At 46.6% G+C, this 11,446-nt stretch overlaps 2 protein-coding genes across 3 annotated transcripts; both read right to left on the minus strand.

Moving 5' to 3' along the window:
* Positions 1-45: 45 nt before the first annotated feature.
* On the minus strand, positions 46-7,685 carry trpc4apa (transient receptor potential cation channel, subfamily C, member 4 associated protein a). 2 transcript variants are annotated; one of them, XR_008949960.1, is made up of 19 exons: positions 7,488-7,685; positions 5,740-5,868; positions 5,489-5,605; positions 5,347-5,404; positions 5,214-5,269; positions 5,004-5,132; positions 4,687-4,888; positions 4,413-4,598; positions 4,196-4,338; positions 3,983-4,114; positions 3,850-3,908; positions 3,500-3,685; positions 3,322-3,412; positions 3,108-3,248; positions 2,850-2,961; positions 2,594-2,706; positions 2,303-2,509; positions 1,444-2,134; positions 46-286 (listed from the first exon to the last, which is right to left on the minus strand). XR_008949960.1 is itself a non-coding variant. In XM_057029041.1 (18 exons), the coding sequence occupies exons 1-18, from the start codon at positions 7,611-7,613 to the stop codon at positions 1,997-1,999; spliced, it is 2,325 nt and encodes a 774-aa protein (XP_056885021.1). In that variant the 5' UTR covers positions 7,614-7,685; the 3' UTR covers positions 46-1,996. The 2 variants fall into 2 exon arrangements, 1 of the variants encoding a protein (XP_056885021.1); XM_057029041.1 differs by having other exon boundaries at positions 46-2,134.
* Positions 7,686-7,759: 74 nt separating this feature from the next.
* On the minus strand, positions 7,760-10,398 carry sla2a (Src like adaptor 2a). The gene is made up of 8 exons (XM_057029055.1): positions 10,121-10,398; positions 9,562-9,637; positions 9,381-9,480; positions 9,213-9,299; positions 8,851-8,954; positions 8,617-8,769; positions 8,419-8,530; positions 7,760-8,278 (listed from the first exon to the last, which is right to left on the minus strand). The coding sequence occupies exons 2-8, from the start codon at positions 9,632-9,634 to the stop codon at positions 8,155-8,157; spliced, it is 753 nt and encodes a 250-aa protein (XP_056885035.1). The 5' UTR covers positions 9,635-9,637; positions 10,121-10,398; the 3' UTR covers positions 7,760-8,154.
* Between the last annotated feature and the right edge of the window lie 1,048 nt (positions 10,399-11,446).

Here is an 11,446-nt window from a genome sequence, read left to right on the forward strand (position 1 = left end):
CGTTCAGTTCCAATGTCACAAAAATCCCAGGGGGAAAAAAAAATGTCTGAGGAAGAATTTATTACATTATTAATTTTTACAAACAATTGTTAAATAAGGGAAAGAAGTCACAGATCAACAGTGGGAGAAACAAGAGCGTGACAGGTGTTTATGGTAGAATGTGAAACTATTGACGGGCATATTGTGATTAACCAAGTGAGCACGAGTGACATTTGGCGTCGTCCAATTGGAGCGAAGGTTCTGGATTTAACAGCATGAATGTTCATGGTCGCCGTCGATGCTCCTGCTGGGATGAGACACAAACGTGACTTTTTAAAGAGCACCAAAGATTTAAACACGAGTTTACAACCGGCCTCAGAACCCGTCACAGATCTGATCAAACAAGAGCCACCGGGAACAAAATAGCGTCGTATCCAACGCTGCGCAGCATTATTTTAAAATCTATTTTGGCCAATAACACGTCACCATTTTCAACAAACCAATGAATGAAGTCTAAGGCCAACTGCGAACCACAAACAGCCAAAGTGCTGAGCATCAAACATCAGGTCACAAAGCACCAAGAGTCGGGGACTGGTAATCTAACAGCTCCAGATTAGCACTGAACATTCATGTTTTCACACCAACAACCGCCTCGGTTCACCCACATCTACTCAATCGACAAGAACCAACTACTATCACCTCCGGCCGGCACGTCTAATTAAACACGAGTGCACACCGAGTTAAGACATGAGGAAGAAAAAGAGCATTTAAGGATTTTACAGATTCTTTGTGGACGGGTGAATATACCTGCATTCTTATACATTCACTAGAACATGTGTGATCCAACCACAGGGTGGTTTAATCAGAACCAGGTCTGGATGAAAAGAGGTAGCTAATCCACTCAAACTCATCTGAAGTCAGGTCGGGTTAATTTGAGAACGAATCTGTTCACCGCAGCCTCCGTTTTTTCCTCCACCTCTGAGCAGCTGCACATTCTGAGCGTGGACACAAAATAAACACATCGTAAACACAACCGCACACGCCGCTTCATCCTTGTCCAAGCTGGAGATCGAATGGTGCCATGCAAAAAGAGCCAGCGCACATAGATTGTCATTCTCAGAAGGGTCAGTCCAACGCAGGTTGGAACGATGGAAGTGGCGGCTTTACATTAGCGTCTGCATAGTTTTATTCTCCTCCCAAAGGCTTCGGCTGCAACATGGACACACACTCCCGTCACAAAACGGCTTTTTCAAACTCAAACAGCGTTAAAATGAACAGTAAAAACAGAGGAATCTGTGCAATATTTTATTCTAGACTTTACCCAGAGTTAAAAGCCATTCTTTTCAACAAATAAACAAAAGGAACCCGTTATAGAGGATCTGGATGTTCAGGTGAGGGGACCTGTCAGGAAGCTGACAACTGAAATCTGCTGTGTGGAGCCAGAACGTACTGATCAACACCCACCTATAGACGGGTTAAATTAAAAGGGTTCACTGAGAAGACCCCTGCCAAAAGCTCCAACGTGACCTGGACCCCCGCAGGTCAGGCAGCGGGCGAGGCAGTCACCAGATCGACCACTGACCCGGGCGACGGTGTGACCTGTGGCCAAACAAGTTCATGTGAAAACAAACTTTTGTCCTACATATAATATATGGAATTATACACATTATTATAGAATTTGTATGTTATATAAAAGGCTCTATTTCGGTTTCACCTAAAGCAAGCAACCAACTCAGGTGTCATTTCAGGAGTTCATTAATAGTCTCTTTAACGCTGTGTGTGAGGGGCAGACTAGTTTCACCCTCTTTCTTTGATGAAGAGGACAGCGGCGTGAATTACGTCCTCACATCTGTCACCACGAGCTCCATCTCATGGCTCCATTTTTTAAATTTTTTTATTATTTTTTTTACATCCAGAGCACAACGTCAAGTCATCTGGATGGCTCCGCCCAGAGGACTCGTCACCAGCGTTTGGTGTCCGTACTCCGCCCCCGTCCCTCCCCGGTCTGAAGTAAAGGTCAGTCGTCCAGCAGGTCTCTGTCCAGATCCATGAACGGCTCGTCAATGTAGCTCACTATGGCACAAAGAGAAGTCCTGTCCGAGCCAAGCAGCACCGACACCGTCTCCTTCCAGTAGCTGAAGGGAATACACGAGCTCTGAGGAGGAAACCAAAGAGGGTTTGAGAGATTCATTCAGCCCAGATACATCTCCTATATAAAACCACATCCTTCTGTTAACTGGCTACGGGCACGATGAAACCGTTGGCATCCACCTTGGAATGGAGGTATTTCTAATCTTCAAAGGAAATAGTGCCAGCTGCTCACATTCTCCAGACAGGTGCTGTCCTTGTCCTTGTTGAGGTAGTGTCGCTGCCAGAAACGAAGCAGGTTGTGGAAGTTGTTCAGCAGACAGCCTGGGTACTTCTCAGCATACTCCTTCTCCCGGAGAGCATTGAGGTAGAAGGGCAGTTTAGCCTTTCGTCTGGCCAGCATCAAGATCACCAAGCTGGTGTTCAGACAGCTGACGTTCTCCTGCACGGTAATCGGGGCCGAGGATAAAACACCAGAACACAACTCCAATAAAAGCACAATGATGTCAAAGAGAAAATCAAAGACCTGCGTCAGCGTCTGGACGTTGATGATGTTGATCAGTCGGAAAAGGAAGGAAAGCCTGTTCTCAACTCTGGCCATGTAGGAGAGCAGGCAGCACTCAGAAAGTACCTCCACCACTGGAAAAGAGTAACGTTGCTTAGAAAAGAAGACTGATGTGGGACAGAAGCCTGTTCACAGCATTGTGCCTCATCCAGAGAGATGTGGTTCCACCTGTAAACGCTCAATTATGGACATAAGCAAACGGTCACGTGCGCATTACCTTTGACGTCCTCGGTTTGGCTCTCAAAGCGGTCCAACGAGAGGACGATGCAGCGTACCAACATATTAGAGTCCACCAGAGAGCTGTTGATCTGTGTCAGAAAGGTCTGAAACTACAGGTGAGGATTTCACACGTGTTATTCATTCGTTTAAGATTCGGAAACAAATGAATTTACAACTGGTACAACATGGAGGCCACCAGGGAACGGTTGTACTCAGGAGGTAGCAGATACTCGGATACTGAAGCAGGTAACTGTACCTTCTCTGGAGTGTTGACATATTTGTTGAATCGTTTGAAGGCATCGATGTTGAACTTCATAAGCTCTCCAAGGAGATCAAAGTAGCTCTGGAGGACATCTCGTGACGTGCAGCCGCTGTCGATGATGCAGAACAGGATGTGCTGTGGAGGGAAGGAAGAAACTGAGCGTCCTCAACCTCTCACACCTCCAGCTGAGGGCTGTGTGTGCTTTTACCTCCAACAGCCCCCTCTTCAGGAGGAACATCTGATCTGCATAAGATGTGGCTCCTCTCAGGAAGCTCTCAACTGCTCGGGCCTGCCAGAACCTACAACCATTAGGAAAATAAGCAGCTATAAACAGACCGATCCCAAAACATTTACAGAGCTGAGCTGGTTCTCTAAGCAACACCAACCTGAAAGATGAGTCCGGGGGCTCCCTCTTCATGACAGTCAGGATACGCGTGAGCAGACCCTTCTTCCCATCACACACCAGGCTTCTGTCCGTGTTGACCAGAGCTTCCACCTCAGGGATGTTGGCCTTCATGGATATGGCACTCAGTTCGTTTAGCTCCTGGCTGTTCAGCAGCAGGTACTTATTTCTAAAAACCAAGGAGACGGCAAAACCGGTCAAGCTGAGGCAGAGCTACATTAAATTCAGCAAAATCAAACCCAAGTCTTCTGTGCAGATATGTTAAAAACAACTATACCGTCAGTATATATAGTAAATGTAGCAAATCTATAAAGTAAATTTGGAGGCACTTACTCGTGGTGATCACTAAAACTCTGCAGTAACCGCAGGAACTGGATTTTGAAAGAGATTTCCTGTAGATTGAGAAGAGAATCATGAGCCGAAGGTGTTTTTAGAAGCATCAGAATGAGGAGTCGGAGGTTCGTACGGGGCTGCAGTCGCAGTTCTCGTTCTGGCCGTGCACCACGTGATTAGAAGCAGTGAATTTCCTCCAGATCAGCTTGTCAAACAGGTTGTTGAGTCCTGGGATGAGACGGAACTCAGCCAGCATCTTGTGGACCTGCAGAGAGACGACACGGTGAGTAAAACACACGGTTTCCACCCTTTACAGACTGAAAGAGGACGGACAGTTTCTGAGTACCTGGTTCCTCTGGCGGCCCATCAGAAGGACACACAACACATAAAGAACCTCCAATTTATACATGATCTCATGGACAATCTTCATGGACTGGGGCAGCCGGTGCCGAAGGGGACTGGTGGCCACTGAACTCTCATCCGACGACTCTGAAGGTAAAAACACTGCTAAAGGTCCGAAGGCTTGATCAAAAGAGGACAAACTGAAAGTACGAGTGCCTCACCTGTACTGCTTTGCTCAGCTTCCTCTGTGGCCATTTGCATGAGGGTATCCAGCACCAGAGCGTTGTCCAGCCAGGTGTACCAGTCCTCCAGCTCCTGCAGGAAGTTAGCCCCCGTGGCCTCCGACACTTTCCTGGTGGCCAGTTTACACAGCCGCTCAATGAAGCCGGGGATGTTCAGCAGAGTCACTGTTGGAAAAGTAAGAAGCTAAGTTTTCCCAAAGTTTATTCTCAGCGACGCCTCGGAAAACCCCCTCAGTTTGAGCCACGTCCACACCTTGATTGACCTCTGCCCTCGAGGGGCTAGCGTTGCGCTTCTGTTGAGCGTTCTTCGCCAGCAGCGTGTGCTTGTCATCGTTCCCAACATCCGGTTCTGAGATGGTGACAGAAAGGATGCGGCAGAAGTTGGCCAGCTGCTGCTGGTCGAAGCTCTGGACCAGACCGGACAGATTGGGGATACCCTCCAACTGGATCATGTCCTGAAAAACAGAACTTCACTGTTACCAAAATGGAAGCGGACCAGGAAACGTAAATGTGGGTGATCCAAACCTGAACTTTGGGATCATAATTTGATTTGATGGGGGCAGCGCTGACCTTTTTGACTCCGAGAATATCCTCGATGAGGGTGGCAGTCTGCAGGAAGGTCTTCTTATTCGTCATCAGGGTGAACAGGAAAAGAACAAAGTCGTCCCGGGCTGCCAGGCTCTTCGTCACTCCCTCCGTCTATATTTTGAAAATCAAAAATATACAGCTATTGTGCTGAAGCGAGGAGGAGCGTGTCACTGAAAGGATCCGAATACTTACACATATACAACAGTTGTACAGAACACTAAGGCAGTCTTTGACCAAATCATCGTTCACTGCATGAACAAAAAAAGACAGACGTTAGTCAGCAACACGCAACATACGGAATATTAACGGAATATTGAGCACTTGCTTTTGGGCTTTTTCTTCTGCATAGTTAACGTAGGTCTCATCAAGATCTCCACAAGCAGCTTTGGAAAAAAAGAGTCACAGGTGACGTCCTACTGAGGCCAGTAGTTGAATAGCAAAAACAGGCATCAAAAATGTTGGCTTACATCAACTCCACCAAAGAGGTCAAAGGTGTGCGTGTTGGGGAAGGTGGATTCCTGAACGGTCTTCCTGTCCTCTGTGACAAAGGACATTGCCTCCATGGATAGCTGGGACGACAACAACTGAAACAAAAAAAAAAAAAACACGCCGTTAAATTACTTTACCAATGTTCCAAATTAAAACAGGAAGCCAAGAGCATGAGAGAACTGGTAACACCACATGCCTGCTGGTGAACGGTCTGGTCCTGTGTGGTTACCTTGAGAAAGCCATGAGCATGGGAGAGGTCACTGTTGAGATGGCTGCTCTCGTACAGCTTCTGTAGTAGAGTAGGGATGCCTTTCCACTTAGCCCTCTTATCTCGCTCCTGCAGCAACCCTCCAGGGAGCTACAACACGCAAAAGACATTAAATACTGTCATTTGCACCCTGACAATTCATGGGTGACTGTCCCAAAGTTAAAAGAATCCACCAAAACTCCTGCTGGAAGACATCTGTGACCTACACTAGGTGGATAATTACATTTTAACATGTAAACGACCTCTGCCACACAGGCTAATGGAGGTCGTCCATCTTACAAATAACTTAACCAGTGCCAGTAGTAGAGCTCATATACAGGTAGAACTAATGCAAGGTTACATCTATTACACCTTTATTCTTTGGCTTTTAGCCCAGTGTGAAACTGTGCTCTTAGTTTAGTGTTTCAACATAATTTTTGTTTTAGTCATACGCTGTTGAAGGTGTAGATTCATGGCAGTAGAGCGAGGGTGGAAATTCACCGTGACTTGTAATCAGTGCTGTCTCCATTTCGACAGAAGTTTGTCTCTCATCTCAGCTGTGTGGTTTTAGCCCAGCAATACAGTTTGACGTCATCACGCGCGCAAAAAGTGTTTCGCAGCTGCCAAAATGTTCATCACCAAGCTGCTAATTTGGCTTTTAGGGACTTCTTGTACATCCTGTACACAACAAATACACCCTTCTCACCACATCACTGAATCTATGTATATGGGGAGTGTGTGTGTGTGTGTGTGTGGGGGGGGGGGGGGGGATGGGGATGCTTATAACACACACACACACTCACCTCCATGTTTTCTCCTGCCCACTATTTAATCCGTGTTAATAGAATTTTCCACATTTTAGATATTGATCACAGTACCCCCAGAGGTGTACTTATCATTTCGGGATCATCGGCCATTAATGATGTGCCTGCATGTTAGCATAATGCAAACACATAAAGGTTAAAATGACTTAAAGCATATAGGAGCAGAATGTGTTATGACATTACGATGACTGAACAGGTGTGACATTCCTCCACTAGCGCCACATAATTAAAACTTTGCACCTAAACACATACGAGCCGTCTTCAGTATGCAGAGAGGATAAAACATAGGATTGTGGGGTTTTTAAGCATGTTCTCCCCTCTGATCGTTTGAGAAACCTTTCATCTCGGTGTATTATTGTGGCGATTGCGTCATTACGTAATCGCCTGAGCTTCACACGTTAGCTGGCGAGCTAACTGGCGACAGAAGTTGTCAGACGACAGCCAGATTATCGAGACACTATTGTGGTTTAATTTCAATTCCATCAAGCGACGAGCTCACCAGAAACATTACACACCCGCAACGCGCACGAAAACAATCCGCCATACAACCAGTTAAAATCGGGAACGTTACAAACACCACTGGCCTTAAATGCTAAGCTAACACTAAGCTAACAACAAAAGACCCAGCTGAAGCGGAGCTTACTTTATACTCTTTCCACTTAAATTCGCTAAGCAACTCCGGCCATTATCCACAGCTCAACAGCACCGCAGCTTCCCTTGTGTAATACTTCTCCGCAGTGTCACAGTCGGCCGTAAAAACCAAGGCTGAGAATAACGGCAGCATCCCCAACCAACCCCGCCGGACAAGGTCTTCAATTTCCGGCAGGGCTCCAAGCGCGAGTCCCCGGCTTCTCCCGACCAACATTGGGACACCCGAACAACGGACCCGCGGCTCCGTCCTCTCACCTGTGTGCCTCGACTGAAGCCCTGGCCAGTGATCTTGCTGCCGGTGAACCTTGTGACGATGTTGCTGCAGCAGTTCCTTGGTTTTCCTCCTGTCTGAGGGGAGTAAGACCCCAGAAGCGTCGCCATTATTTCTTCTTCCTGAAGTGAGCCGTTCAAACAGGAAGTGGAAGCTTTTCAGGAAATATTGGAGGCAATTAAGCGGCATCTGCTGGCAGGGACCACGTCCGCATGATGCACGAAGTATCTCTGCATTAAAACACCACCTTTGCTGCTTTTATTGGATCTAAATATTGTTTATTAGTTGTACCCATACTGCATACATAGATGGAATATATTCACATATTGCACGCTGTGTTCAAACCCTGCAAGCATTGCATTTATGTTAAGTTAAGCAAACATTCATCTTCTGGGCTCATTCTGAGGGACAGTTTCTTATTGAATGATGTTTTTTTTTTTTTTTCCAGCTCACATCTACACCACATGTCTCTTTGGACGCCAGTGTTCTCGACACCTCTGAATTCTGTAGTGTTTATCCCCTGCGGCTCCTCCGGGCCGGCCAACAAATACTGAGTTTGTCCGTGCAGAAGGCCTCTTCACCCGGCAGGCCCAAAACTGTTCATGAGACAAGGTTGCATCTTCCTCTTTGAATGTTACTGCATCCTCTTGTTCAAGTTTCCCAGCTGTCACTGCTGCCCTCCGTCATTTGGAGGTAGGAGGAGATGGCCTCCCGCAGGCCCTCGCTCACCAAAGGGTTGTCTGATTCTGTTAGTTTCTTCTTGAAGACCATCGACCTGGAAGAGGCAGAACTTTCTCAGACATGAACGAAAAACAGCACCTGCATCAAAACGAAGCCTCTATCAAGCACGGATGAAGATTCGTTCAGGAATCTCTCTTTGGGCCCGGTGAGAATAAAGCCCCCCCACACACACACCTGCTGATGTCCTTCCAGTTGAACGTGGGCCTCCTCACAAGTTTGGTCTCTCCCTCGGAGCTCTTGATGAAGCAGGGAGCTGTCAGCCGACAGCACAAACCATCCGCACACTCTGAAAAGAGACGACCTTTAACCGTCGATCTTCCAGGACTCCCGATGAACGTTCGGGCAGCAGAACGCGGTCCGCGCGGTACAGACCTGAGTAGTGTTCCACCAGGTGATGCAGGGAAGGGAAGGTGAGCCTGGGAGATATGTAGAACCAGCCGTTCGGGAGGCAGGAAATACGGTAGTGCTTTACAGAATCGTGGTACGAAGAGCCGGACCTCCTCAGGATAGATAACGAGTAACCATCTGCCCCAAGACAACAGACAGGTTGTTTTTCTAACACCTTTACCATTTATTCACCTCCATTTCCTGCCTGAACTGACAAACCTGCATTGGTCTGTGATTCTCGGATCAGAAAGGCTCCGTTGTGGTTGTTTGGCAGCATGAGCAGCTCTATGGCTTTGTACCTGCTGATGCCTGTGAACAGCCACCTGTGCAGACACACAACGGGAAACGTTCACTCGCGGTGTCATGGCAACCAAAAAAAAAAGAAAAGCCATCATTTTGAGACTTCATTAGAACAATCCGGGGGCACTGGAGGATGCCAGAGTGCAGAGGCAGGTTTAAGGTCACCGGAGAGAACCCAGTCCCCACTCATGTAAAGGTCGCCTCAGAAGACAGAGCCTCCTTCCACCAGACAGGGAACCCCCCCCCCTCATTGAACGCCTCTGTTTTGCCCTGGGACTTACATGTGAGTCACCTTGGCGGTGTAGGAGGTGGGAATGTAGCTCTCCAGGCCTGTAGTCGCAGACCTAACAATCAAAAAGTCGCCGTCACTGTTGAGGGGGAAAAAAGCAGTCATGAGCTCATGGAGGTCGTCATGATGGTTATGAAACACTGAACGTGGCGTCACCCACTCGGACATGACGGTGAGCCGTTCCCCGATGCACATGGTCGGGTCTATTTGCCCAAAGGCGGGGTAGTTACACAGGGAGACAACGATGGCGTCCTCTTGTGCTGCAGAGACAAATCCAGTCGTTTGTTGCATTTTCAGGACATTTATGTTGATCAGTTTTGAGCTGATGTACAGGTTTGTACCTGGTGCCGAAGATTCGGATGTGTTTTCCAGGATTGACATGTTGGACCGACATCTGATGGGGCAGATCCCCATCGTCTGTGAATGAGCCCGAATTAGTTGATCTATTTATGCACGTTTTGATGCGACAGAACGAAACAAACGAGACAGGTTTTTGTAGCATTGCTGAGATTCAACGTGATATCAGGGAGCCTAATTGGATTTAATTTGTATTTTTAAAAGAACACTCAAAGTTACATTTGTAGATCATCTTCAGTTTCTAATTCTGCATGTGTGAAAGGTACCCTCGATGTCAAACCACAAGAGAAAGCCTGAATTTCCTGTTGAATTCAGGTTAGCAAGGCGCAACCGTCTTTAGAAAAGAGTAAGAAATTCAATACAGGGAGGTAAGAGACTATTTTTCCCATGTATGCAAATTCATAAAACAAGATAATCACTTTAAACTGTTTGATTTGCATTTGAGTGGAAAAAAAATAAAAGTTTCTATTTCATCTGATTTCAATGCACATTCACTCATGAAACAACTGCATCTTAAACAATAACTCGGGACTTTCTACTCACCTCTTTCAGTATCCGTTTGAAATCCGGTCCACCTGAGTTCGGTTCTGCAGCGGCTGAGGGCGAGATCCTCCTCCGATCGAGCGAAGAGCTCCAGATTAGTTGCTGAAAGACGGGTTCCTGCCTCCTCGCACACAGAAGGACGTCTGTCTCAGCTCAGATCCCCTCTCAGGCACCGGTCAATCAGAGCGACTGTTCCCTTTCCTGCTCCCATGAAGACTTCTGTGTTGTTGCAGCTGTTTATAGGGGGGGTGACCTCACAGACTGGCTTCCTGCATCTAAGTGGGCCTGTGAAGCTTCCTGTGACGCTCAAGACCTTGACATCCTGACACAGATCAGCTCTCCATGATGAGGTTTAGCATGAAACACGGCAGAATCCTCAGTTTGTCCACTCTAAACAAACGTTTGCTCAACTTTTGCATTTACTCAGGTTTTTTTTTTTTTTAATGTTAAGCCATAAAAAAAATCAAGTTAAAATCAAGGATGAGCCGGGTGATCTTAAAATGGAGTCTTCAAATCCTTTCTAACTGCCCCACAGTTATTAAACAACGGTGGAAACAAGACTGGTAGAAATGTTATTCTTGTACTTTAGGACCACGTTAAAAACAGCTTTAGACGACAGCTCATTGTTGGTTGTTTCAGAGGCTGTTAGGGACTTTGGTCGACTACAGTTGTCGAGTGTTTCTGTAGGTCAACCAGCATTTTGTGACCTTTAAGTCCTGAAAGAACCTCTGCAGCATCACTTTGTCACCCGCCCTATTCTGCGTGTTCCCTCAAAAGTTGCTTTTTATCTCTTTTATCTATTAGACCGTAAATATCGGATATGCGATGTGCGGGAGGTTTAGGAAATGCAATCATTTGCAATCACTGTTCCGAAGCCAAATTTAGTTTTTTCTTGCATCTCAGAAAGCGACACTATCAATATCTGAGAAATGAGCAACAGCTTCTGATTTATCAGCAGTCCTCCATCACACCCACAGCACCAGTTTAGTAGCCGGAGACAAATCACATTAACAGCTAATGATCACACCGCAATGCTTGGCAGAGGCGGCGGAGAGAATTCACAGATGATAGCGTGATACGAGGCCGCAAAATCCAGTTTTCAAAATGGTATCGCTTCTTTTTCTAGTTTTTATCTCTATACAAAACCTCAAACATCACATTTGATGGAAAGAACAGAAACGCTGATTAGAGCCAAAAACTGCAGGCGGCTGGCTGGAATATTAGTGTCTGTCATTGAAAAAGAGCGTTTCACATTTCCAATTAAGGCAGTGAAGAGGCTGGAGGATGCAAATCAGATGTAGCACCAGAAAGATCTGAAATTAATGA

Source organism: Takifugu flavidus, chromosome 4 (genome assembly GCF_003711565.1).
Source record: "Takifugu flavidus isolate HTHZ2018 chromosome 4, ASM371156v2, whole genome shotgun sequence".
NCBI lineage: Eukaryota > Metazoa > Chordata > Actinopteri > Tetraodontiformes > Tetraodontidae > Takifugu > Takifugu flavidus.

What these genes read in the sequence shown, in the direction of transcription:
- trpc4apa (XM_057029041.1), bottom strand. Translation starts at nt 7,613, where the DNA reads ATGGCGACGCTTCTGGGGTCTTACTCCCCTCAGACAGGAGGAAAACCA. An exon ending in GCAGAAGAAAAAGCCCAAAA is followed by an intron (nt 5,270 to 5,346) that starts GCAAGTGCTCAA and finishes TTGTTCATGCAG; the next exon opens with TGAACGATGATTTGGTCAAA. An exon ending in AGCTGAGCAAAGCAGTACAG is followed by an intron (nt 4,339 to 4,412) that starts GTGAGGCACTCG and finishes TTTTACCTTCAG; the next exon opens with AGTCGTCGGATGAGAGTTCA.
- sla2a (XM_057029055.1), bottom strand. Translation starts at nt 9,634, where the DNA reads ATGGGGATCTGCCCCATCAGATGTCGGTCCAACATGTCAATCCTGGAA. An exon ending in AGAATCACAGACCAATGCAG is followed by an intron (nt 8,770 to 8,850) that starts GTTTGTCAGTTC and finishes GTCTTGGGGCAG; the next exon opens with ATGGTTACTCGTTATCTATC. An exon ending in CCTGGTGGAACACTACTCAG is followed by an intron (nt 8,531 to 8,616) that starts GTCTGTACCGCG and finishes GTCTCTTTTCAG; the next exon opens with AGTGTGCGGATGGTTTGTGC.